The following is a 25,255-nucleotide window of genomic DNA, read 5'->3' as shown; positions in this document are numbered from 1 at the left end:
TGCAGACATGACATACAGGGTTCATACAGGCTGAAACTCCAACTACCAGAATGCTGCTGATATACAGGTAATGTACAGACTGAGAGTCTGACTGCCACAACACTGTGAATATACAGTGTGCTTGCAGGCTGAGACTCTGACTACTACAATGCCACAGGCATACAAGATATGTACGGACTGAGGCTCTGACTACCATAATGTTGTAGACATACAGGGTAAGTACAGGCTGAGACACCGACTACCATAATGTTGTGGACATACAGGGTATGTGCGGGATGAGAATCTGACTGTCACAACGCTGCGGACATACAGGGTATGTACAGGCTGCGATAGCATCTACCATAATGTTGCAGACATACAGGGTATGTGAGGGATGAGAATCTGACTGTCACAACGCTGCGGACATACAGGGTACGTACTGGCTGAGACTCTGACTACCATAAAACTGCATGTATATAGGGTATGTACTCCCTGAGGCTCTGACTCCCTTAATGCTGCAGACATACAGGGTATGTACAGGCTGAGACGCCGACTAACATAACACTGCAGATGTACAGGGTACGTACAGGCTGAGACTCCGAGTACCATAACACTGCAGATATACAGGGTACGCATAGGCCCAGACTCTGACTAACATAATGCTGTGGATATACAGGGGTGCCGCTCGAGCCTGAAAGCCTGTCCATTGTGAAGCCAAGCTCGCTACAGGAGTAGCTGGGAGCCAACGCGCTAGTGGGGCAATTCATCAGCTGAACCCGGCCGCAGCGGAGGTGAGAGGCGCGGCGAGCGGGACTGCGAGGACCAGCATTCCTTACATCACCGCCAGCTGGTTCCTCTTCCCGCCGCGCCGCGCCCCCTCCCAGTGCCACGCCCCCCTGCCTGGAAAACGCTCATTACCTCTCGCGGCCCCCGCTCCGCGGGAGCCGCTCGAGCCTGAAAGCCTGTCCATTGTGAAGCCAAGCTCGCTACAGGAGTAGCTGGGAGCCAACGCGCTAGTGGGGCAATTCATCAGCTGAACCCGGCCGCAGCGGAGGTGAGAGGCGCGGCGAGCGGGACTGCGAGGACCAGCATTCCTTACATCACCGCCAGCTGGTTCCTCTTCCCGCCGCGCCCCCTCCCAGTGCCACGCCCCCCTGCTATACTTAGGAGCACTTGGGTACGCGCATCGCGGGACGCGCGCGGGGCGATCCCCGGGGCGAAGACCGGGCAAAGAGCGGGCCGTTCTAGGCCGTTAGAGGCCGGCAGAGACCGGACCGGGCCACCCCTCTGACGCTCCCTGCCCCTTAGCCCCTCTCCACATACTCCATAATGGCGACTAGAACTTCACGGAGTAAGTCCGCCCAACAAGGTCTAAGTACTTTGGAAAAATTCTTCCCAAAGGCGAGTATCCAAGCTAGCAAATTTCAGTCAGTCACAGAAGCGCACCGCGAGATGGGTCCAGAAAGCGTGTTTCTGGATCAGGGGGATACTTTTTCAACAGATGCTAGCACACCCATTCCACTGGACGCCACCCATATGTCATTAATGGACAGTATTGATCAGACCATTGAGTCGGTCCTTCAGCAGTTAAGAACTCCTTTAACGCAGAGGGATAGGAACTCCTCCCGGGCATCTGGGATCTCTGACCATCCTGCCATTCCGGAAATTATGGGAATAGACTTGCAAGAAGCAGGCCAGGCCGCCCTGTTCACAGAGCCTGCAGGCAGTGGAGTGGAACAGCCTCCAAAAAGGAAAAGGTCCAGGAAACCAAAGAAGGCAAAGAGGGCCAAAGTTGATACAATAGAGCCAAATCAGGTTGATAGTACAGACATTTCCGCCTCCCCTGATCTCATTTTGTCAGGGTCTAGGTCGGATCACATGGGCTCTCCAGCTCCCGCTGCCCTACCATTGCACTCGGGCCCATTTATCTTTGGCGGGGCAACTTCTAATAGCACTGACACAATAATCAATTCACTCACAGCCATCATGAAGAATTTGCTAATTCCCATCTCAGCCAAATTGGACGCCATAGAGAGTAGACTGAAGGCCTTGGAAAACAGTCACATAAGGAAAAGTCCTGGGTCAGCTACAAATGCTATAAATGCTCCTGCAGCCCCCCGGGTTCCATCTGGGAATAGACCGTTGTCCTCTGCACCGTCCCAGGGCTCCAATACGGTACTGCTGAGCACAGACGGTGCGTCTGTTCCCCAGACGCACCCTTTGCCACCTTCAGCACCTAGGCCTCCTGTCCCGGCCCCCAGGAGATCTAAGCTACCTCCTGCACCACAACCAGGGGGAGTAGTGAACTCTACCAATGGCCCCACTGATGGTATCACTCCCCCTCTTGACAGGCGCAGGGTGGTCAATCTGCCCCCAGAAGCAGTCCCATACACGGCAATTATGGTGGGAGTACCGGAGTTAACTGGTGATATGAGGGAGCCTCAAGACTCTTTACGCAATAAGGTGATAAGCTGGCTTAGTATTAATAGGCCGCTGCCCCCTAACCTGAAAGGCGAGGTCTTGATGGTTAGGAGGATCCCATGGATTGGCCTTACTCCAAAGAATAGGGCAGGGGATTGTATCATTATAAGTTTCAAAAGCCCCCACGTTGCCAACTACATCTGCAACTGGCTTGTAAGGCCTGACAAGTCCAATATTGAATTAGTACCCCTTTCACACTTCTACCCAAATGTTAGCAATACAGAGGTAGGGGGGGAGAAGGGGTGGACTAGAGTAGGCTTCGCTGTAGATGGCTCACGTTACAGACCAAGACACTACTTACCACCTGCCCAGGCCAATTTTATACATCATAATAGATTTTGCTGTCTAGATCAGGTCGACTGACCACAAACCGGGGAGACTTCTCTTAGCCCTGGGAAGATGGTGGATGAGGTGCAAAGTCGGGTGGGAGTGAGTACAGCCCCTGTAACTGAACATGGTCTGCAGGATACCGCTAAAGATCGAACGCTTATCACGGGTGATAGTTTGGGTCAACAGGGGCCTCCACCTAACACCGGGACTGACCATATCCTGCAACCCGGGGTGGCGGAGTTGGCTGGCCCATCCGCCATCGCGGTTTGCATTACTGCTTTGCCAGACACTCACCCATCCACAGTCATTGCGCAAACTCCTACTGGAGGTCAAGGTACTCTACCACCAGATCCGGGTTTGAGAATTGTCTCCTGGAATGTGGCAGGAATTGCAAATAAGGAAGGCACACCGGAGTGGGATCACCTAGTAGGTAGCAGTGACATCCTCCTTTTTCAGGAAACATGGGCGAGGGACACCCAAACTAGGAGAGGGTTTGAAATATTCGAAATCCCTGCCAAATGGAGTGGGAGGGGGAGGCCGTCAGTTGGCTTAGCAATCTGGATTGCGAGTCACACTGGGTGCCAGGCGGAACAGGTGCATACGTTCTCGCAGGACATTCAGTGTGTTCGGCTCACATGGCCTGGCAAACCACCATGGGCTATTGTTAATGTCTACTCGCAACCAGTTGCTGCGCCAAATGAATCACCGACCCTAAACGATCTGTCCTCCTTCCTGGGTCAACTCCCGGGAGAATTCAAGGTGGTGCTTGGAGGAGACTTCAATTGCCACTTTGAACCTCTGGAAGGCCTACTGGAGGGTGCCCTCACGGCCGAGGATGACTACTGGGGGGTCCCACCCTCGTCTTCCCCTCACCCCAAAACCTGGTCCCCCCTAGCAATACAACTTATGTCCCTTACCCTGAACTACGCACTGAGGGCTTGTAATGGTCGTACCCCTTCCGATACCCCCTCAGTGTGTACTTTCAATAGAAGGAGCCATGAGTCGAGGCTAGATTATATCATGTTAGATATTACACTTTGGCCAAAGTCCTCGACTTTAGGGTAATAAACAGGTCAGATAGTGACCACAATGCCCTTTGCTTAAACATCCAGTGGCCCCTGCATCTAGCGGGCACATCCGTAGAAAATGGAGGGGGAGACACGGGGGAATTGCTCCTTACAACTAACAGGCGCCGGGTTAAGTGGGGAAAGCTTGTGAGTTCAGAAGAGGCCATCAATAAGCTATACGAGTTGGCACTCCCAAGGTTCATGGAGGTGGACGTACTTCTAAATGTACCAAGAACCTCAGAATATAATGAGAAACTGGGTAACATACATCAGGATCTAGTGAGGGATTTGGCTGAGGTATTTCACCCGGTGGTGCCAATCCGAAAGAAAAAGACCCATGTTCCCACCTGGTATACCTCCTCTTGTAGGGCAGCAAAATCTGAGCTTATTGCTGCAATAAAAGAGGGGTCAAATAAGGCCAAGGTACGTGACCTTAGGAAACATTACAAATCAGTGATGGCGACTGCTAGGACCGAGTGGGACTGGAACCACTGGCAGGATCTTCATGATGCCCTAAAAGTCAGGGACTCCCGGAAATTCTGGACCCTTGTAAATAATGGGACAGGGGAACTTAAAAAAGCAGTTGAACCCAACATTGCCCCCGAGGTTTGGGAGGCCCACTTTGGGGCACTTTACCAAGATACTAACTCCTGCCCTGATACAGCCCTGCTAGCGCCCTTAGGCCAACAGGACCCTGACATGGAACTATCCCTGGGGGAAGTGGAGACAGCCCTGAAGCATTTATCATTGGGGAAGGCGCCAGGTCTGGATAGGTTACCCGGGGATCTGTTTAGGCATCACCCGGACATCTGGGGTCCATACCTTCTCATCCTTTTCAATGCCATTCTAGGAGGTCTGGCAATCCCCAGGTCGTGGCTGGGGGCAGAGATTGTTCCGATCCACAAGAAGGGATCCACTCTGCTCCCCGCCAACTACAGGCCTATTAGCCTAATAGATGTACCCCAAAAGCTTTTTGTGCGCCTTATCCTTAACCATCTCCTGGACTGGGTGGAGGACAATGACATCATGAGCCCCCTCCAGGCTGGCTTCAGAAAGAACACGTCGACCATGGACCCGATCTTCCGCCTTCTCCTTCTATATTGGAAGACGGTAACGTTAGAGGGAGGAAGACTGTACATGGTCTTCGTGGATCTGAGGTCAGCCTTTGATCTAGTCCCTAGAGGGAAACTATGGGAGGTTCTGCAAAAGCTAGGAGTACCCCCCACCTCCTTAGTATTATCATCAGGTTGCATGAGAACAACTATGCACAAGTGAGGTGTGGGAGGGATGGTAAGCTCTCGGGCAAATTCCCGGTCCGTCGAGGAGTCAGACAGGGCTGTGTCCTGGCGCCGACCCTGTTCTGTCTTTTCATTAACAGTGTCATTCAACACCTTGACACTGTTAAGGACAATGATGCCCCGCTTTTGGCAGGCAGGAGGGTCCCGGCAATTATGTTTGCTGACGATACCCTCCTGCTTTCCAAATCCCCCATGGGGATTCAGAGGATTGTGAATGGTTTTGGCCTTTTCTGTCATCAACATGGGCTGGAGGTGAACACGGAAAAAACTAAGTTCATGATCTTCAACCCCCCTACCAAAACTAGACCCAATCCTAAACTGGGGGAAGTTAGTCTTGAGAGGGTCTCGACCTTTATATATCTGGGGGTAACACTACAAGAAAACTTAGCATGGGACTGCCAGATAGCGAGATCCAGGCTGAAACTATCCCAGCTATCGGGCGCACTCCTGAAGGTGGCTAACAAGTCCACCTTTAAGCCTGTAAGCCCGGCCCTGGAAACATACAGATCCCAAGCGAAGGAAGCAGCCATGTATGGTAGTGAGTTGTGGGGACACAAAGCAGGGAAGGTTCTGGCAGCTGTGGAAAATAGTTTTTTGAGACGCTTACTTGCTCTCCCGCAAGGTACGCCACTCCTCCCCTTAAGACTAGACTTGGGCTTTCCCTCCATTGCTGAAGATCTCCTGTCGAAACCCGTGAAGTTTTGGCACCGGATATGGACCACCGAGGAACTGTATCATTACAGACAGGACCTTATTCATGTATTGAGGCTGAATGCTAGCAGCAAAATTCCCTGGCTGGCTTTTATCAAGTCGGAACTGTTTAGTTTGAACTTGCCAGACTTATGGGATGATCCAGCTCAGGGCTGCCAAAGGATTACGCGCAAAACTCTCGCCCGGCTCTATAAAAACAAAAATCTTGCCGACATGGATAATGCTCATAATAGTGGCACCTTGACGGGACGTTTTATGGAATCCAAAAATTCTTATGTTTTTGAACCTTTTATGGATTTTATTTTTCCTCTTTTGGCGAGGAAATTGTTCCTGCAATGGAGGTTTGGTACACTCCCCACCAAAGTATTCACTCACAAATGGTCCACAGGGGGTGACAAACTTTGCCCCTGCTGTAAAACTCAGGATGAAGATGACCTACACATAATGTTTGTTTGCCACGCTTACCAGAGTCCCAGGAAGCGCTGGATAGCACCGTTGTGTCGGAACCTGGGCTTCAGGTAATACTTACAGGCCTACAGGGTCATGAAAACTAATACCCTGGGCCATATTGTCTTTGCTGTTTCAAAATTCCTAATGGCAGCATGGATAATAAGGAAGAAAATGTCCCCCTGAACTGGTACTACCATGTATTCCCTACCCCATGCGGGCCCAGTAGAACTTTGTATATGTAAATATTGTGTTAAATATATGTACTGTATTTTATTGCATCTTTTATGGCCTATGTGGCCGAAATAAAGAATTTTTGGAAGTGGAATATACAGGGTATGTACAGGCTGAGATTCTGACTACCATAATCTGCGGACATACAGGGTATGTACAGGCTGAGATTCTGACTACCATAATCTGCAGACATACAGGGTACGTACGGGGATGGGAATCTGACTGTTAAAATGCTGCAGACATACAGGGTATGTACCACCTGGGACACCAACCTCCATAACACTGCAGCTTTACAGGGTGTATACAGGCTGAGACACTGACTAGCATAACACTGCAACTTTACAGGGTGCGTACAGGCTGAGACTCTGACTACAAAAAACACTACAGACCTACAGGGTATGTACAGGCTGCAACTATAATTACCACAACACTGCAGACATACAGGGTATGGGAAAGCTGAGACTCTGACTACCACAACATCATGAACCTGCAGGGTACTTACAGGGTAATGTAGTGATAATACATGGTACGTACTGTCTGCCACTCTGACTGCTACTACTTTAATGTAAGAATGATACATGGTACATACAGTCTACAACTTTGACTACTACTAATTTAATGTAGGGATTATACAAGGTACGTTCAGCCTACCACTCTGATTACCACTACTTTAATGTCAAGACAATACATGTTACGTGCAGTCTTCGACTCTGACTACAAGTACTTTAATGTAGGGATAATACATGGTAGGTAAAGCCTGTAACATTGACTACAACAACATTAATGCAGGGATTACACATGTTATGTGCAGTCTATGACTGACTACTACTACATTACTGGAGGGATTATTCATGGTACCTACAGTCTACAAATCCGACAACTACTACATTAATGCAATGATGATACATGTTATGTGCTGTTTACAACTCTGAGAACTACTACATTAATGCGCTGATGATACATGGTACATACAGTCTATGACTGACTACCACTACATTAATGTAGGGATGAACATGGTATGTACAGTCTACAACTCTGTCTGTTACTACTGTTAATGTAGGGATGAAACATGGTACATACAGTTTACAACTCTGACTACTAATACTTTAGTATAGTGATGATCATGATACATGGTACATATAGTCTGCCACTCTGGCTACGACTACATTTATGTAGGGATGATATATGGTACCTACAGTTTACAACTCTGACTACTACTACAATAATGTAGTGATGAAACATGGTACGAACATTATGACTCAGACTACTACCTTAATGTAGAGATGACACAAGGTACGTACAGTCTTCGACTCTGACTACTAGTACATACATAAAGGAATGATACATGGCAGGTACAGTCTGCAACTGATTACTGTAATGGTGGGGATGCAGCAAATGATTATTTTGTAATAGCGGGTTGCACAGGGAATTCACAGGAGTGTGCGTGAGACTAGTCTCAAGAAGGGGATGCACATGGCCTACAAGTGATGTTTGTAGTTATCGAGTAGCAGACGGTAGATGCAGTCGATGTCTCTGACTATCGCAGCAGTGAGATTATGCAGGGTTCCTAATATATGCGACTCCAGCTGCTGTACTGGATGCACTGTGCAGGATACCTTTAGTCTGCATCTGACGTTTGTACTTGTGGTTTTAAGTAGGATCTACAGTATGCGACTCTAACTACTGTGACCGCGGAGTTAGGCAGGGTAGGTACTGTCTGTGACTCCGTCTTAGAAGACGGAGATCTCACTGCGACGTCAGTTGTTACTTCATAGGTTATTACATTGGGAACCATTTCATTGCAGTCGTTACATCAGCAGTATTTGTACACTGCATAATTTATGGTGGAAAGGATTTGGAAGGTTTCCAAACTTTCTTCTACTGCCCAAACAACCGGAGGAGTACACTTCTGAGCCCCTAGGACCTCAGGGGTAGGCCCCTAGTGACTCTCAAGGTCTCAGACACGCGGGCATCTCCATGGTCCTGTCCAGGTCCAGTTGCTACAGATCTTCAGGAAAACGGTCTCTTCTGCTTGTAGTGTCTCAGTAACAACAAAGGGGGTCATTCATCTAACGCTGCCAGCTCACTGCCTTGCCAGCAGTACAAGTGGGGGTCCCCACCCTGGTCTCAAACAGCAGACGCAGTCTTTCTTCTGTCCTGTTATTCTGTTGGCACTAGCTAGTGGAATGGGTGAGGTGATTCTAGCGTCCACCCTAACCAATGGGATAAAAGTTCCCAAGGGCAAACCCACCAGCTTTTGCCTTACTGCAACTAGGCCCAAAGAGCCATGTGCCAAGGCAAGTCCAAGATGACCAAAGTCATCAACCGCACTAAACTTGGGCTCTGGGAGCTAGCGGTGCATGTGCAAGGACTCCATGGAAATCACCAATGTCCTCTGACACTGATATTTTAAAGTAGGCCCTGGACCCACAACAAAACAGGAGACAAACGTCTGCTAGGACAAAAGCATAGCTCTTCAGCAATCAGGCAGGGGACCCACAAGAGTTGTTTTCTGGCCCTGTTTGTTGCCTTTCAAGGGCGCAGACATTTGACTTGTGTCTCAGATAAAGCTGTCAGGCATGATTTGCTACTGATGTGCCAAGAGGAAGGGCAGTACTGACCACCCTGAAGGGCCATCTGCTGTCAGTGGAGTCATCTCTGCACATTCAGATCAACCTGTCAATCAAAGTGATCTATTGTGTAGATCCTGGGAGCAACATCACATCTCATTAAGGTCATTAAGGTCAAGCCTTTGATTGACAGCTGCTGGAAGTTTAATGCTAATTAGCATCTAGGAGCTTCAGTCTGGTAAAAGGTAACATTCTAAAAGTTCATAAATATGTAGCTAAGATCCAACTTCATCATTGAATTGGGTGTTTAATAATTGTTTATAAAGAGGTATGTTATGTTAACATTACTTGTTCTAGCTCACGTCTCACCTGGTGGCATCTCGGCTCTGTTGCAGATCCTGACAAGAAATGTGTACCAGGAAGATTAGAATGGGTAGGCTTTTAGCAATTTCCTAAATTTACAGTATGTAGGAGTCTCTCACAGAGTTAAAGGGAGTTTGTTCCACTATCCTGGGGTGAGATAGGAGAAGGCCTTTCCCCCAGTGCGTACTTGACGGGGCAAACACGGTAAGGCTTGGTTGCTGGACCTGAGATTTCGGCTAGGTACATAAGCTGTTAGCTTATTTGGAGATCAGCAGCCTTTGCCTTGTAAGGCATTGTACGTGAGGTAACAGATTTTAAGTGGGAGCACTTCCTCACTGGTACCCAGTGCAGTACTTTCAGTAAAGTTGCTGAGGGAGTTCCTGCAGGACGGTTTATCAAAAGTCTGGCCGCAGTCTTCTGGACCACCTTGATCTTGGAGAGCAGTGTTTCACGTGCTTCTGCCAAGAGAGCATTTCCATAATCCAGTCTCCTTAACACCAAGGCCTGTAACAGTGTTTTACGGACATTTGTGGGGAGAATTGGGCCAATTTTGAGCAGAAGATGCAGATTGTAGTAGCAGGCACTCGTAGTTGCTGCAATCTGATCTTTTATCATTAAGGCTTGATCTAACTTTATTCCCAGATTGCTTACAGTTTGTTTGGGCAAGGGTGGCACCCACTCTGTGGGGCCATCAATCATCTGACCAGATGGCTGGGGCTTTTCCAAGCAGCACAATCTCCATCTTTTCTGGGTTTAACTAGAGACAGTTCTCCGTCATCCGGTTGGAGATTGCTAACATTCCAGAAGCAAAACCTTTTTTTTCTATTTCCAGGTCTTGGCCTATAGCAAACATCAGCTGGGTGTCATCAGCGTATGATATGATCTCAAAGCCAAAGTGCTCTGTGATCTTTGCTAACAGGGCCAAATAAATATTGAACAAGGTGGGACTCAAGCATGAGCCCTGTGGTACACCCTTGTCCAAGCGCATTTTGCATAAAGAATATGGGCCCATGATGACCGTCTATATGACAAGAAATGCTGAAGCCAATTTAGTGCCATCCCCTGCACACTGATTGCCTGCAGCCTTTTCGAGAGCCTTGAGTGAGAGATGGTATCAAAGGCTGCCAACAGATCTAATAGTGTCAGTACCACAGGTCTTCCTGCATCCACCACCTGTCTCAACGAATCTGTCACCGCCAGGAGTGCAGTCTCTGTACATTACCCAGGAGGGAAACCCCATTGTGAGGGATCGAGGATGTGATTGAGTTCAAGGTAGGGTCCCACCTGCTTATTTATTAGGTCTTTAAGTTGTTTACCCAGAAGTGGTAGCAGGGATATTGGGTGGAAGTTGCTGAGAGATTGTTGGTCTAGAGTGTTTTTTTTATTATGGGCCGTACGCATGCTTCCTTCCACTCTATCGAGATCATGCTTGTTTTTGTTGAGCAGTTGAAGATCTCTTGAATCACAGGGGCACAACAGGTGGCCAGAAGAGATAATATCTTGGGTGGACAAAGATGCAGCCAGTGAGTTGTGTATTTCCTCTAACGTGAAAGGCTTGAAGCTGTCTAGTGTGCAGGGAATGACTTTTTTTTACTGCTCTTATGTTAAGATGGTGGTCCCGATGTCCTGCAGAGGAGCAGCAGGAAGTTTTGAGTAGATGTGCGATATCTTTTCTTGAAATAAATTAGCCAGAGCGTCACAGAGCTCCTTGGATTCCACAGGAGATCGGATGCATGCTTGAGGGGGGATAAAATCATGTACTGTACTGATAAAGGCTTTTGGGTAAATGTCAGTTTGTTTGATTTGATTGATGATAAAAGTCCACCTGGCAGATTTAATATTGTGATGGTATCGGGGCTCTTTCCTTTTCTGACAGCATCTCTCTAGTTCTGGCGTGAACCACAGGGCTGAAGGTCGTCGATATGTGCAGCCTTAATTTTTAAAGGGAATTGTTGCTTCCAGTAGAAATATTTCCCCTGCTGGTCCCAAACTCAAGTTAAAAGAATGAGCGGCATATTAACAAGCCCCGATCGTGACCAGAACATCAATTGTTTTGACATTGTGATGGCGATTCGGACTTTGCTGTTTTTATTTGTGCTGCATTGTGCAACACACATAATAACAGCAAAACACCAATGATTGTTTATGTGCAGGTAGCTACCTGATGTCCTGTGCTTCCTGCTGTCCCTGTGGTACCTGCTGTCCCTGCTCTAGCCAGTACAGGTCCCTGCCGGGCACCTGGGACCACTAGAACCACCAACCAGGGCCACTAATGGAGGCCGCTACATGAACATGCAGTGGACGCTCACAGCGAAAGTACCGCCAATGCACCACTGGTCAGACAACACCCAGTGCCGGGACTCCTGGCCCACCCGCCACCTGATGGCACACCACCAAGGAACACTGGGACCCCAGATGCTGAAACTACAGCTGCATCTCCCCCTCCCCACGATCCACCAGAAAACCCCATAGCTGCTGACACTGCCACTTCTCCTGCAACACAACTTATGAAAGATCCCGCACCGCTCCTACCCACAAGACAAATACCCTGCAACTGCTCAACTCCTGTTCACTCTGCAAACACACCACACATACAAAGCCCTCCACAACATATTACCGGTCTACCTCAACCCTCGCCTGAACTTCCACCAACCCTCTAGACACCTGTGCTCCTCTTCGCTTGCCCTTGCTAGCCTTCCGTATCCATTACAGCAACAGCTACATTGCTTCCAAGACTTGGAACGATCTTAACCACCCTCCCCGCCCTAGCTCCATACAGCCCCCTCACTGGCGGACTTCAGAAAGAGTTTCAAGATCTGGCACTTCAACAGAGACACAGAGCCCAGATAATACTAAGGGTGACAGTGATGCGCTTTACAAATGAGGATTAGCTGATTGATTGATTGCTTTTATTGATTTTTCAGAGGTATGAAGTGCACAGTGTTTGTCTTCTCATTTGTTCCACTCTCTGTTGTTTTAGCACCCGCTGTCGACGAAAGCCCCAATGGATATAAATGTAGAGACTGCTCCAATGACAAGTCTGCAGATGCCTGCACAACCGAAAAGGAGATTCTGTGCACCGGGCAGGAGAAATCATGTGCCTTCCAATCTGGAAAAGGGACCATTCCAGGTGACTTATACAGTTTTTTGTAATATTGAGCTTTCAAAGCCACTTAACGTCCAAACCAAGTAGCATTTTGTAAAATTGAAAGGCTTGCCCAGTTCTCATAAATATGGATATTAGCTGGTTTTCAAGAAAAATCCATTCCTTCTGGAAGGCTGCATAAATCTAGCTAGGTTTTCATTCTCATGAATACTGGTTGAACATTGCAAAATAAGTAAGGATGGACCCAACTCGCGTAATTCAATGTAGCGTAATCATGCAGAAAATACCAGAGAATTATACAAGATTACTAATTAATGGTGAGAAGTGTAATTCTACGATTATCGCTATTTCTTAGCACAAATATGCTCCCTTTTGGCCAAAATTGGTGTGAGATTGGTGTGAGATTTTGGTGTAAAATGTAACAGAATACAAGTAGCGAGTGCAAACTGCGGCTCATGCTCACTAAATGTGCTCTTGCGGCAGGATGGTTCCTCAGCTTAATTCGGGATTTTACAGTCATCTTCTTAGTCAATATGTCCCGCTAGCATTCAAAAAGCGGATGCATTTTGTGCTAAGAAATAGCACTAAATGTGCTCTTGTGGTTGGATTTCCCCCAACTTACTCCAGCCATTTATCTCTATTTGCTTAGTGCTAAATGCACCCTGTTGGACTTGGCCCTTTTTGGCGGGTACTCCCCTGAACTTTTTGCCTTCAGTTCTGACATGGTGGTAGTGGTTTTAGGCCTTTGGGCACTTTAGCACTGTGGCCCAGTCTAAAGTGCGTGCGCTCTCTGAGTCCCTGCGGTGAGATTGGCCTGCCCTCCTATAGAAATGCATGGGAAATATGTGTATCCATGGTAATTCCTGGTGTGAGAGGAGTGCAGGGTCGAGTTTAGTATGTGCGCAGATTGATGGTGACTGGTGGAGGGATGAATCAGAACGACGCTGAATGGGACATCTGAGCTGAGAGTGGTGGGAGGAGAAACCCCCAGACTCTGAATAGGATGGTGCTTTCCTAGTAAAATGCTGGCTCCGCCCCCTGTGGTGTGTCTGATCACTGAGCCCCCACCTGACAAAGGTGAAGAGGAACTTCGAAAACAAAGTGCTCCAAAGCCCCTCTAAACCAGTCCTGACTGGTATACCCAGGCCCTGCACTTTTACACAAAGGGAAATGCAGTATAAATATAGGAGCTGTGACCCCATGAAGATGTTCTGAACCTGGTCCTAAACCTGCAGGCCGGTCTGCTGCTGGGGCCCTGGAGGACCTGCCAGGAGGGCTGCCCCCCTAGGCCCAGCTACGCCCCTTGGACCTTTTGCTTTATTTTGTTATCCTTAAGGACTTTGTGCTTTTAGCTCCAGCACCTGGGAGAGTTTTATCTTTTTTGCCCTACCAAAGAAAAGGAACCTAGGGGCTGCGTAGCACGGAGCTGCGTGGGGAGGTAATCCGCATCATAGGGATTCCACCGTTATGCTTTTTATTTCTTGTGGTGCCCACCCTACTTATACTTTGATTCAAATGCGGGTGCCCACCCGCTTCATATTTTAATTTAGGAGGGAGCCTACCCCTCATTGTCCGCCTTATATTTTATTAATGAAGCGGGAGCCCACCCCGCGTTTCACAGCCGCAGCCCGAGCCATTGTTGAAGCCTTCTCCGGGCCGCTCTCAGCAAGATCCGGAAGTCAGGCAACCTTGTCTGTGACATGGGCCGGGCCTGCTCAGGAAGCAGAAGAGCAGTGTGGCCCGGAAGACCCAGGCGGGAACCCACCCTGTGCTGGGAGGTGCAGAGAGGATGTCTGGAGCCTCGCAGGCTCCATGTTCGTCCCAGGAGGGGGCCGGGGTAAAGAGGGTCCAGGGTAAAGAGAGAGACACCATAGGCAGACACAAACCCAGCCCGCATGCGTGGATGCGGCTAGATGCAACGTAGGGCTCCTCTGAGCACGAGGGAGCCCCAGGCACTGCAGCATTGAACCCTTCCCCCATAGCCCAGTGCGGTCCATCGGGGGCATGATTTGTTTAAAGTTTCCATGCGCTCCAAGAGGAGCTATTCTAGGTAAGGGCCCCAGTGGGGTCCCATGGTTAAGAAGAGTCTATGCCTCTACATGCTGGTTATTTTTACAACTACCCACCTGCTAGGGGGCAGCTGCACTAATGAGGGCAAGTTTAGGCTAAAGAGTCCTGGAGTGGGGCCTTAGAGGGCATGTGTTCCACCAGTTCCATGCCTCCAACATTTGGGGGCAATTGTATTTAGAGAAAATCCCAGTGGGGCCCAGAAGGCACAGTGATGCCAGGCCCCTGTACTTTGGTTATTTACAGCTGCCCTGCACTAGCGCGGGCAGCTGCACCGTTTTGTCCAAATTTGTCAGCGGGCACATTGTGTGCCCAGGCCCACGTTCAGATTTAAAGCTGCGCAGCACTTGGTGCCAGCTGCTACATTTGGGTTTGCGAAGTGCGCACCCTTGACATCTGCTGCATTGGCAGCGCACCCTGAGTTTTGAATATAGAACATTTGACCGCCTTTTGAGATGGCTAGTTGGCCAGGGGGACTGTTAGGTTTGTAGGGCGTCAGGCCCTAATGTGATTGATGTGGTGCTAGGAAATGTGATTCATATAGTATGATTTACGCACCCTGTTTGATGCCTCTAAATGTGGGTTTTATGATTATGAGGTTGTTTGCGTATTATGGTTTATGCTAGTGAGCTTATGTTCCACTGAGATTATTTCCTAATGTGTGTTATGTTTAGGAGGTTAGGGTCTAATACGTTTAGACTTCTGAGATTATTGCATAATGTGTTTATGCTAGTGGGGTTGGCGCAGAATGTAATTTGCGCCTAATGTGATATTGTGCATACTGTAGTTTATGATACAGGCTGATGCGTAGTAAAGTGGTTACCAGTGAATACTAGTTGTACGTTTATGATCTGCTTTACTTTTACGAACTTCGCTCTGTGATGGTTCTGACAGTGGTCCAGAGGGCCCTGTCAGCTGTATATAATCCCTTGTAGATATGACCTAGTGACAGGTGGCACAATGTATATTATCTGAGTACTATTCTATTGTGTTATGAGAATACAAAGGCTATTTTTGATATAACCTCGTGGGGAGTTCCTTTTGTAGTGTGCCTGGGATGTTGTTGCTGTGTGCGTGTGCAAAGGCTTTACACATGGCCACCGGGATAAGCCTGACTGCTCTTGCCAAGCTACCAAGGGGGTGAGCAGGGGTTATCTTTGGCGTGTAACTCCCTTGCACTGACTAGAGTGGCGGTCTCTGCCTGTCTTTGGCACAAGCCTTAGCCAACCAGAGATCTCATTTCTAACACACCCTCACATCCAAAATGGGCACGAGAATGCATTTTACACTAAAAAATAGCATAAAATGCAGTAGAAAACTAGTAGGAAGTGAGAGCGGCGAGGAGTAATCACCAAAACACCCAAGATGATGGGCGGAATGTCGCACAATGGCAAAATATCCACCCCCAGTCACAGATCTGGGTTTCATCCATCGTTATTTTGCTTTCCCAGCCATACCGGTTCAGACATGGCCATATGTAAATCAGTCTTGACCCTGTGCCTCATGGGCACAGTCCAGCCCGAACTGCCAAGCCATGTCTTCCCTGGACCGGAATCAAGCATCCTAGGACCGGTTTCTGGCTATCAGCCATCTTCAGCCGGGATAGCTTGACTCCAGTGAGTAAGTAAGTAAGTAAGTAAGTAATTTTATTGTTTTAGGTTAATTAAAACCATTACAAAAGTACATTGATAGCTCATACCTTCGGATAAAAAGATTTTTAGAAAAATATATTATTTTTAAAACAAGAGAATTTTGATAAAAACAGTTTGGTGCAGGTGTGAGGTCCCAGTGTGGTGTCTTGGCCAATATTCAACTAGTCCGGTCTGGTGCCATCTTCCAGATTTTTTAGTTTCAGTTCCAGACATTTCAGGAATTTGACCATCTTCCCATTTAATGGGGGAAGGCCTGGGTCGAAGCAAGCAAGAACCGCTTGTCTGCATGTGCGGATTTTAAGTTCATTGAAGGCCGTTTTTAACAGGGCTACTCTTTCCTCTTTCAGCCTTGGGCAGGTGCATAGTAGATGTTCGAAGTCTTCATACTCGGCCCCGCACAGCCTGCATTTTGTCCACCAACCCCTTCTCAGCCATGGTTGCAAATGCGGAATACAGGGTAGAATTCCTAGCCTATGTTTTAAAAAGGCTTCTTTTGATTTCCTGCCATACCCCAGAGTAAAGTATGCTTGTAATCCAGGCGATTTGTATGTGGACAAAGTCATCCATGTGTGTCGCCTTTGTGAAAAGGTTGCTTTATCTTCCAGGTGCTTTTGATTTTTTATGCTCTTGTTTACAACACGCTTGAATTGCACATGCGGTAAAGGAGTTTCCCATAGTTCTTTTAGACCTGTGATAGTCAGGGATTCCTCTTGGAAAGTTTTCGCCGGCAGTTGAAGAGAGCTGCTTAGGTCTAGCCATAGCAGGTGGTTCAGTGAATTTTCTGGCGAGTTCTTTATTTTCTGCCAGCACTTTATGTATGAACCTCTTCTTGCAAGCTTTTGGGAGGTCAGTCCAAACTCTAACCGGATCTGGGCTTGTGAGGTGTAGGTTGGCAGATTAAAGAGAAGTCGGTAGGCCTTTGCAATGGTTGTGTCCAGCAATTTCTCATCTATGCCTTTTAGAGCCTCACTGCCGTATGTTATAGATGACTCTAGCTTGACTTGTGCCACACGGAGCAGTGGGAGTAGAGTGGGACCATTCAGATTAGACTTTAGCTGTTTAAGCGTGGTAGCTATCAGCATCCCTTTCCTCTTAATTGCTTCTAGTTGGTTCATAAAGCGTCCTCCTTTATCAAACAATATTCCAAGGTATTTGTACTCTGAACAATTCGCGACAACCTTTGTTCCAAGGAACCAAGTGTGCAGCTTTTTGTTCCCATTTATGGACAGAACTTTGGTCTTGTCGATATTTATTTCTAACAGGTTCGCTTCGGCATAACCATGCAGTGCATTGATGAGGTTTTGGAGACCTACTTTAGTGTGGCTGACCAGGACCACGTTGTCTGCGTAGGATAAGCTAGGCAGCGCTTTGCCCCCCAAGCGTGGAGCGTGCGCGTTACAGGTTTCTAGGGCAGGTGGCTTGACTCCAGTGGCTTAGTGAGCAGTGGACTCACGTCTGGGCATACCCTTTCCACATAGGATGAACAGCAAAACACACAAGATGATGGACGGAATGTTGCACAATGGCATAACATTCACCCCCAGTCACAGATCTGGATTTAATCCATCGTTATTTTGCTCACCAAGCCACCCCAGTTCAGACATGGCCAGATGCAAATCAGTCTTGAGCCTGTGCCTCATGGGAACAGTCCAGCCCGAATTGCCAAGCCATGTCTTCCCTGGACCGTAATCAAGCATCCTAGGACCGGTTTCTGTCTATCAGCCGTCTTCAGCCAGGATAGTTTGACTCCAGTGGCTTAGTGAGCACGGGACCCACGTCTGGGTATACCCTTCCCACATTTGGTGAACAGCAAAACACACAAGATGATGGACGGAATGTTGCACAATAATAAAACACTCACCCCCAATCAAAGATCTGGGTTTAATCCATCGTTATTTTGCTCACCAAGCCACCCCAGTTCAGATATGGCCACATGTAAATAAGTCTTTGCCCTGTGCCTCATGGGAACAGTCCAGCCCCAACTGCAAAGCCATGTCTTCCCTGGAGCGGAACCAAACATCCTAGGACCAGGTTCTAGCTGTCAACCGTCTTCAGCCAGGATAGCTTGACTCCAGTGGCTTAGTGAGCAAGGGACCCATGTCTGGGCATACCCTTCCCACATAGGGTGAACAGCAAAACACACAAGATGATGGACGGAGTGTTGCACAATGGCAAAACATTCACCCCCAGTCACAGATCTGGGTTTAATCCATTGTTATTTTGCTTCCCAAGCCACCCCAGTTCATACATGGCCATATGCAAATCAGTCTTGACCCTGTGCCTCATGGGAACAGTCCAGCCCGAACTGCCAATCCATGTCTTCCCTGGACCGGAATCAAGAATCCTAGGACCAGTTTCTAACTATCAGCCGTCTTTAGCCAGGATAGCTTGACTCCAGTGGCTTAGTGAGCACAGGACCCACGTCTGGGCATACCCTTACCACATAGGGTGAACAGCAAAACACACAAGATGATGGACAGAATGTTTCACAATGGCAAAACATTTACCCCCAGTCACAGATCTGCATTTAATCCATCGTTATTTTGCTCACCAAGCCACACCCTGTTAAGACATGGCCATATGCAAATCAGTCTTGACCCTGTGCGTCATGGAAGCAGTTCACCCCTATTACTCATAATAACATGAGAAGGAGTAATCACAATATTTTTTTAATTCGATATCAAAAGATTATGTGTAAATTTCAAAATTACTCTAATTACTCCAAAGTAGTTGAAATTCCTCAACAGCCTAAAAATACGGCACAGGCAGGTCATCGAAAAAAAATAACGCCATGCCAAAATATTTTGGCCAAAATATCATGATATGGAATTATCGTCAGTAAGGATATCATTGTCATAAATATTGATTTTAAGGTAAGTAACAAAGATTTATTATCGTTTGCAAACATTTAGAGGCCTATTACGACTGAGGTATGAAAGCTTTCCGACCCCATCTTCGCTTTCATTTCAGACCGGATAATTATGTATCAACCGTCGGAATTGAAACCGGACAGCTTCCAATGGGCTCAAGGAGTTCGTCGGCAATTCGGAACCTGCTTGTAATCCCAAAGGATAAAGCACAGTTTCTGGCATGGTTTGCTGTCTAGCCTGTCCGACATTGAAACCATGAAGGAAAGCATGTTTTGGGGCCCACAGCAGGACCCACTTGTGTGTGTGGCCTCCGGTTAGGGCCTAAAGGGGCACCGGCTGTGTCCTCCTTTTGATCCCTGCTCCCCATGGCAGGCAGCTTGAGGTGCCTGCCACAGGGTGCAGGGATGAACTACACCTCCCATTTCCCTATGGAAGCATGTATTACTGCCGGTTTACTACTGTAATGCATGCTCCTATAGGGAAATTTCAGAATGCGACTGAACAGTGTTCAGTCACTTCCTAATAAGGCGGTTGGAACCGTCAACCGGAGGCCGGTCAGACCTGTTTACGAGATGGTGTTGGGCCGACGCAAGTCCGACCGACATTGTAATCTTCCCCATAGTAGTTTAAAATATAATTTTTGTTATGTATTTTTGAAAATATTTTAAATGTATATGATGTGAAATTTTTGTATAATTTTTATTTTTGTTTTTTAATATTTTTGTTACGTTCTTAGGGCCCAATTCGCATGTTGTTCGAAAAACCTCTGAATCGGATTTGTTTTTTCCAGATTTAATTCATAGCCCATGTTCACGACCGAATCGTACACAGGTCTGAATGACTAAGTACGATGCAAAGATTGCATAGGAGCCAAGCGAATCGTTTCCAGACCCGAACTGCCACGCACGTCTCATTCATAGCCGAATCGTGCAGCACAATGGATCAAATTACTGACCGACCGAGTACGATACACGATTCGAACAGCCGCTCTGCATCGGTCTCAGCGAGATGAAGCTGCTTTCGGAAGCGTACTTCCGGGGGCTGTAGCAGGACTCCATTCATCCAGGGCAATCCAAATCTGTCACGGCGGGGTGCCCATGGGTCGGTCCGAATAGTGCCATGTACCGTGTGGCGATCACCAAGGGGTGTCTGCCAAAGGGTGATTGCTTTTCACCTCCCACCCCTTTTTTGCTATGTGAGCCTGTGTACGCGTGTGTACGAAGGCTTCCATAGAGTTCAATGGAAGTCTGAGCGAACTGAGTCCGTACGCTTACGGACGCATCAATCTCGCTTGTACGGACACCCGGAGCACGTTTCGTCTTGCTAGCCCTCCGGATCGTAGCCGTACGATCCAAATGAAATCGCAATCGGGCCCTTCAGTAGGTATTAAATTAAATGTAATTCTTTTTTGTGTTTTTTACTGCCGTAGCGAGTTGTAGGTTTATAGGGGTATAGGCTGCAAAGTAATTTAATTAAAATAAATTAATGATTATTTTTATCTACTAATATATATTTAATTGAAATGTAATAATGTAAATAGTGCTATTATTTTTTAATGCAAATTTAATGTGCAGGTTGTGGGGCTTATAGGGGTAACAGTTGGTAAGAAATATGTTTCTAATTAAATAATAATTTGTTGTTAAATAATTTAACATAATTAAATTATAATGAAAGTGACTTTTTATGGGTGGTTTTTGGGGTTTATAGTGGGCAAATGTGAGAAGTAATGTATTTTTCGTTTATTAATAATTAGTAGTTAAGCGCTGTTTGTCAGCTTTTTTGAAGTAAATGTTGTGAGATAATTTATTTGTAATTAATCCTTAATGAGTTGTTAATTTATATTAATGAATTGAAAATTAACTATGCTAATTGTGTAGTTGATCATTTTTTTAGGTGTGTGTTGTGGGGTTTGTTGGGGTAAAGGGTTGGGAGTAAATTAATTTAAATTAGTTAATAATTATTTGGTAAATACTATTAATTATTTAATTGGCAATTAATTGTTATAATCGTGTAATTCACTGTCTTAAAGTTTAATTTTAGGTGTGGTTTTTGGGTTTCCTTAGGGTAAAGGATGGGAAGTTAATTTTAATGAATTAATATTTAGTTTTTAATTAATAATATCTGTCTAATTGATAATTATGTTAATTGTGCAATTAAACTTTTTTTGTACGGGTATAGGGTGGGTAATAAATTAATTTTAGTATATTTTATATATCACCTACTGGCGGTCGCAAGTAGGTAGTTATTATTAGGACCTAGTTACAGTAGAAAAATCGCATCATTCTATTCCCAATAACTTTGACGCCGATTGACAAATCTTCGCAAAATTTTGAAAACATATAGTCCGCTCCGGTCAGCTCCATTCTTAAAAGTTTTGGGGTGATTCGTCAAGGGGGGGGGGGGGCAGAAAAAATGGTAGTCCCAAAATGTGTTTTCCTCATGCAATTTTCCATAGGAAACTTTAGAGACACTGGGGTTGGCTTTCCAAACCCCTAGTTAGAAGGACTTGATAAATGCGTCAATCTGAATTAGGATCTAGTTTGGACTTCAACCAATACACAACCCATTGAGCAATACTGTGTAGAAAGTGATTACTGGAAATGATGATTCACATAAGATGAATTTAAGGACACAGTGGAGCTCCAAACCCTATTTTGATAATGAATAAAACACTCAAAGTACCAATAAGAAACAGGATATGTATTTTAAAACTTGTATTTTCAAATCTTAATCTAGTGCATAGAAAATGAATGGAAACCATACAGAATATAAAAATTAATGCAGAAAAGCATTTTTATCTCCAGCAAGAACAAGAAAATCCCTACCAATTTTTTCGAGCTCTAGAATCCTATCACTCATTTGCTATTTCTAAGCGATATGCAAAAGGTCAGAGATGGTCCACACAGCGTACTTGTGTTTTTGTTATGAAATAACAAGTTAGTTATTCCTTATTACAGCCTGGGAGAGGCTGGCATATGAACAGCAATCAGCTGAAGGCCACTTCTCCCTGCTGTTTTCTAACACTGGGGATGGTGCTGCAAACAAGGGGTGACGCCTGGCCTCCAGCTCTGGTGCAAAATCCCTCTCTCACATATGGTCTGTTTTTATAGAATCTGACTGCTGATGTTATCTTGTAATTTGGAAACAATAAGGGCACTACGTGAGGAAGGTAACTTGGATGACCTACTCGAGCAGCAGAAAGAAGCAGCCCCCGTGGCGGACTGTCTGGTGCATTGGCGTTGATTTTGCAGCACAGGAGAAGCTTCTCGAACTAGAAATCAGCACAAACAGCTTGTTGTACATAAACCCTGCTGCTCGCAGAACTCCACAAAACCTCACAGAGGTTTTGGTTGATTCCACAGAACTCCGCAGAGAGAAACACTGCAAGGTTCGCCCACCCCTAGAAGCTAACAACAGATGCTTGTATCCGGTGAGTCTAGTGATCTCAAGTCTTGAATCTGGGATGAAGGAGGTGCTTAGGGTTTGTTCCAGGTAGCTCAGAGAGTGTATGAGGAGCTGAGGGTTTCAAGCCTGAGTGCCCGGGGACATCAGAGGTGGCATATGGTGAGTTTAGTGATTTTAGGTCTTGTTCCTAGACTCACCTGATACAAACTCTCATATCCTGATGCACTCTAGCTGGAAACCCTAAGCGCCTCAGACACTCACTGAGCTACCGGGGACAAGCCTTAAGCACCTCTTGCATCCCGGAAACAAGACCTGCTCTCCCTAGACTAACCATATATAAGCTCTCTGGTCCTCCTGCACTCAGGCTGGAAATCCTAAACTTCTCAGACACTCTCTGGGCTACCTGGAACAAACCCTAAGCTCCTCCTGCATTTCAGCAACAATGTCTCTGTTCTGTCATTGCCCCAAGAGGACTCTCTCAGCTTCCCAGGCTCCATATATAAGCCAAGAACACCCCATGAACATGAAGAAAATGTTGGTTCACCCCTAAAGAACCACTCAGATCCAAAGTCATCTCAGAAAGACACTTGAGCCTCCAGTTATCCTACGGGAGAATTTGCATGTCTGGGTGCAGTGTTTTTCAGATTTTCACGGTGGTTCCACAAGTTTTGGTCGCTGTAGGAATCTCTAATATGTAAAGTATAATGCTTTGCTTGGAAGAAAGTATAATCTTGGTGATGTATTACAGCTTGCATCAACAGTTTAGGACATTGAGTGCACGTGTCATGTAAAGAGCTACATCCTTGTCCATTTTTTTATGTGTTCATCTTTATCGCAGCATTAGACAATCACTAGATAGGTAAACAAACTTATGAATTGAATATGCTTTTCAGTATGGTTCTTTGTTTTGTTAAACTCATGAGCAAAAAGGGGATCTGGGAGTCAAAAGCTGGGCTTAAAACCAAGAATTCTGCTCTCCGTCACACGTTGCTTCTCTCTATTGGCCCTTGCAGTGATTACCGCTTCTCTGGTTATGTTATGTGTATTTGTAAAGCACACTCTCTATCGCGAGTCTACTCCATTGATTCCCTGCATCTTTCCATTCTTCCTTCCTCTTCTTGCACCCCCCCAGCAGACTTAAAATGCAACCCCATTTGATGGTGTTACTTTTATGTCCTGCTCGTTTACCGCTCCCCCATGTGCTCGCCCACACATGTTGTGAGACTCCCTCCTATTCAGTGCCACTGGTGACTCCATCACCCACTTCGAGCGCCCCTCCTTTTTTTGCTCTTTCCATCAGACAGGTTTGCGTAGAGGAGAATGTGCTGCTGTAGGTCTTCACCCCAAGGGTGCCCTTGCACTCACTGGTTGTAATCAGGAGCCTCTTTTAGCGGTAGTCATTAACCCTGGAAAACCAGATGTCCAGGATGAGCGGACCGAGGGCTGGACCAGGGTCTACCCAGGTTCCGCCTACTGGCATTATGGATTATCCTGCATAATAATTATCTGGACCCCAAAAAGGGGTATGAGAGATGGGAACAGATACCTCAATTATGAAACACCTGTATCTAACAGTGCTGTTCCCTTCTGACTGTGTCTTATTTTTTCTTCTGCAGGTGAAGCTGTTGTGAAAGAGTACAACGTATCAGGATGCATGACCAGAAATTTCTGCAGGAAAGGCGCTTTCAACCTTCGAGGTCTACAGCTGCAGAATTATGATTTTAAGTGCTCACCTGCCGTCAAAGTTTGAGACTACCTTTTGCACCATCAACATGCCCATGTGCCAGCCGAGTGTGTCTTATTACATCCGGTACACATGTATGTGTATGTGCATGGCTCGTAACATGCCACTGCAGGCTTAGATATTTCCAGATTCAATTGATACAGACTCCCTTAAGCTACATCCCTTCCCTTTTCTCCTCTGTGTCTTCTCAAAGTAGCTCCTACTGATCCCGTTCGGTTCCAGAACCATCTGAGTTGTGTCAGGGCCTTAGAAGCAAGCTGTCCTTGATATAACACTGAAAGGACTTGACATGATCTGGTTCCTCCTCCCATCCCACAGGGATGGCCATTCAGTGACTGCTCCCAGTGGTCTGCTCATGAACTGTTGTTTCTAAGGCGATCTCCAAGCTACTTCTGTGAGTTAGACCTTACCAGACTGTACTGGTTCCTGCCGACTCGATCAGGAGTCGTCCACCACACTTGTGTTGACAAAATCCAAACATAAGGATAAAGGTTCAATTGTTCATATAAAGTTTGCCCCAGTAGTGAGCTGGCATTATCTGTCATAAATACTTTAAATGACAATGTGTAGATTTTCATCACACTGTAAATGAATAAAAATGTATACATATTCATTTGAACTAATGGAACTTCGACTCAGTATTTGTAGTCTTTTAATAACAACATTTTAAAAGGGTAATCCAGTTAAAAATAAATAATTTAGACCAGTGGTTGCTTATTGTGTGAAGATGCTGATGTCTAAGATACAACATCGAAAGAGTGGATGCCCTGCTATTGAATGCAACATGATGTCTGCATATTTGTGAATGAACCACTCTCTGTGATGTACATGAGTCCCAGAGATGTGATCAGTGGTAGCTCCTCCGCAATGGCGGAGGAGCATCACCCGCTGCTCTGCCAGCAGTAGTTAAAAGAAAACAAAAATGATAACA

General features: G+C 46.5%; 1 protein-coding gene across 1 annotated transcript in view; it reads left to right on the top strand.

Moving 5' to 3' along the window:
- The window catches only part of LOC147718110 (uncharacterized), a 67,251-nt gene extending 42,356 nt beyond the window's left edge, over window positions 1–24,895 (top strand). Inside the window, exons 4-5 of the mRNA XM_086919257.1 lie at window positions 12,461–12,610; window positions 24,197–24,895. Of these exons, the coding sequence (XP_086775383.1) occupies window positions 12,461–12,610; window positions 24,197–24,330 (284 nt within the window). The 3' untranslated portion in view covers window positions 24,331–24,895. The remainder of the gene's footprint in view (window positions 1–12,460; window positions 12,611–24,196) is intronic.
- Window positions 24,896–25,255: the final 360 nt, after the last annotated feature.

This window comes from Lissotriton vulgaris, chromosome 4_2 (assembly GCF_964263255.1).
Source record: "Lissotriton vulgaris chromosome 4_2, aLisVul1.2, whole genome shotgun sequence".
Lineage (NCBI taxonomy): Eukaryota > Metazoa > Chordata > Amphibia > Caudata > Salamandridae > Lissotriton > Lissotriton vulgaris.
Note: the sequence above shows the minus strand (reverse complement) of the source record. Positions and strands in the feature narration are given on the sequence as shown.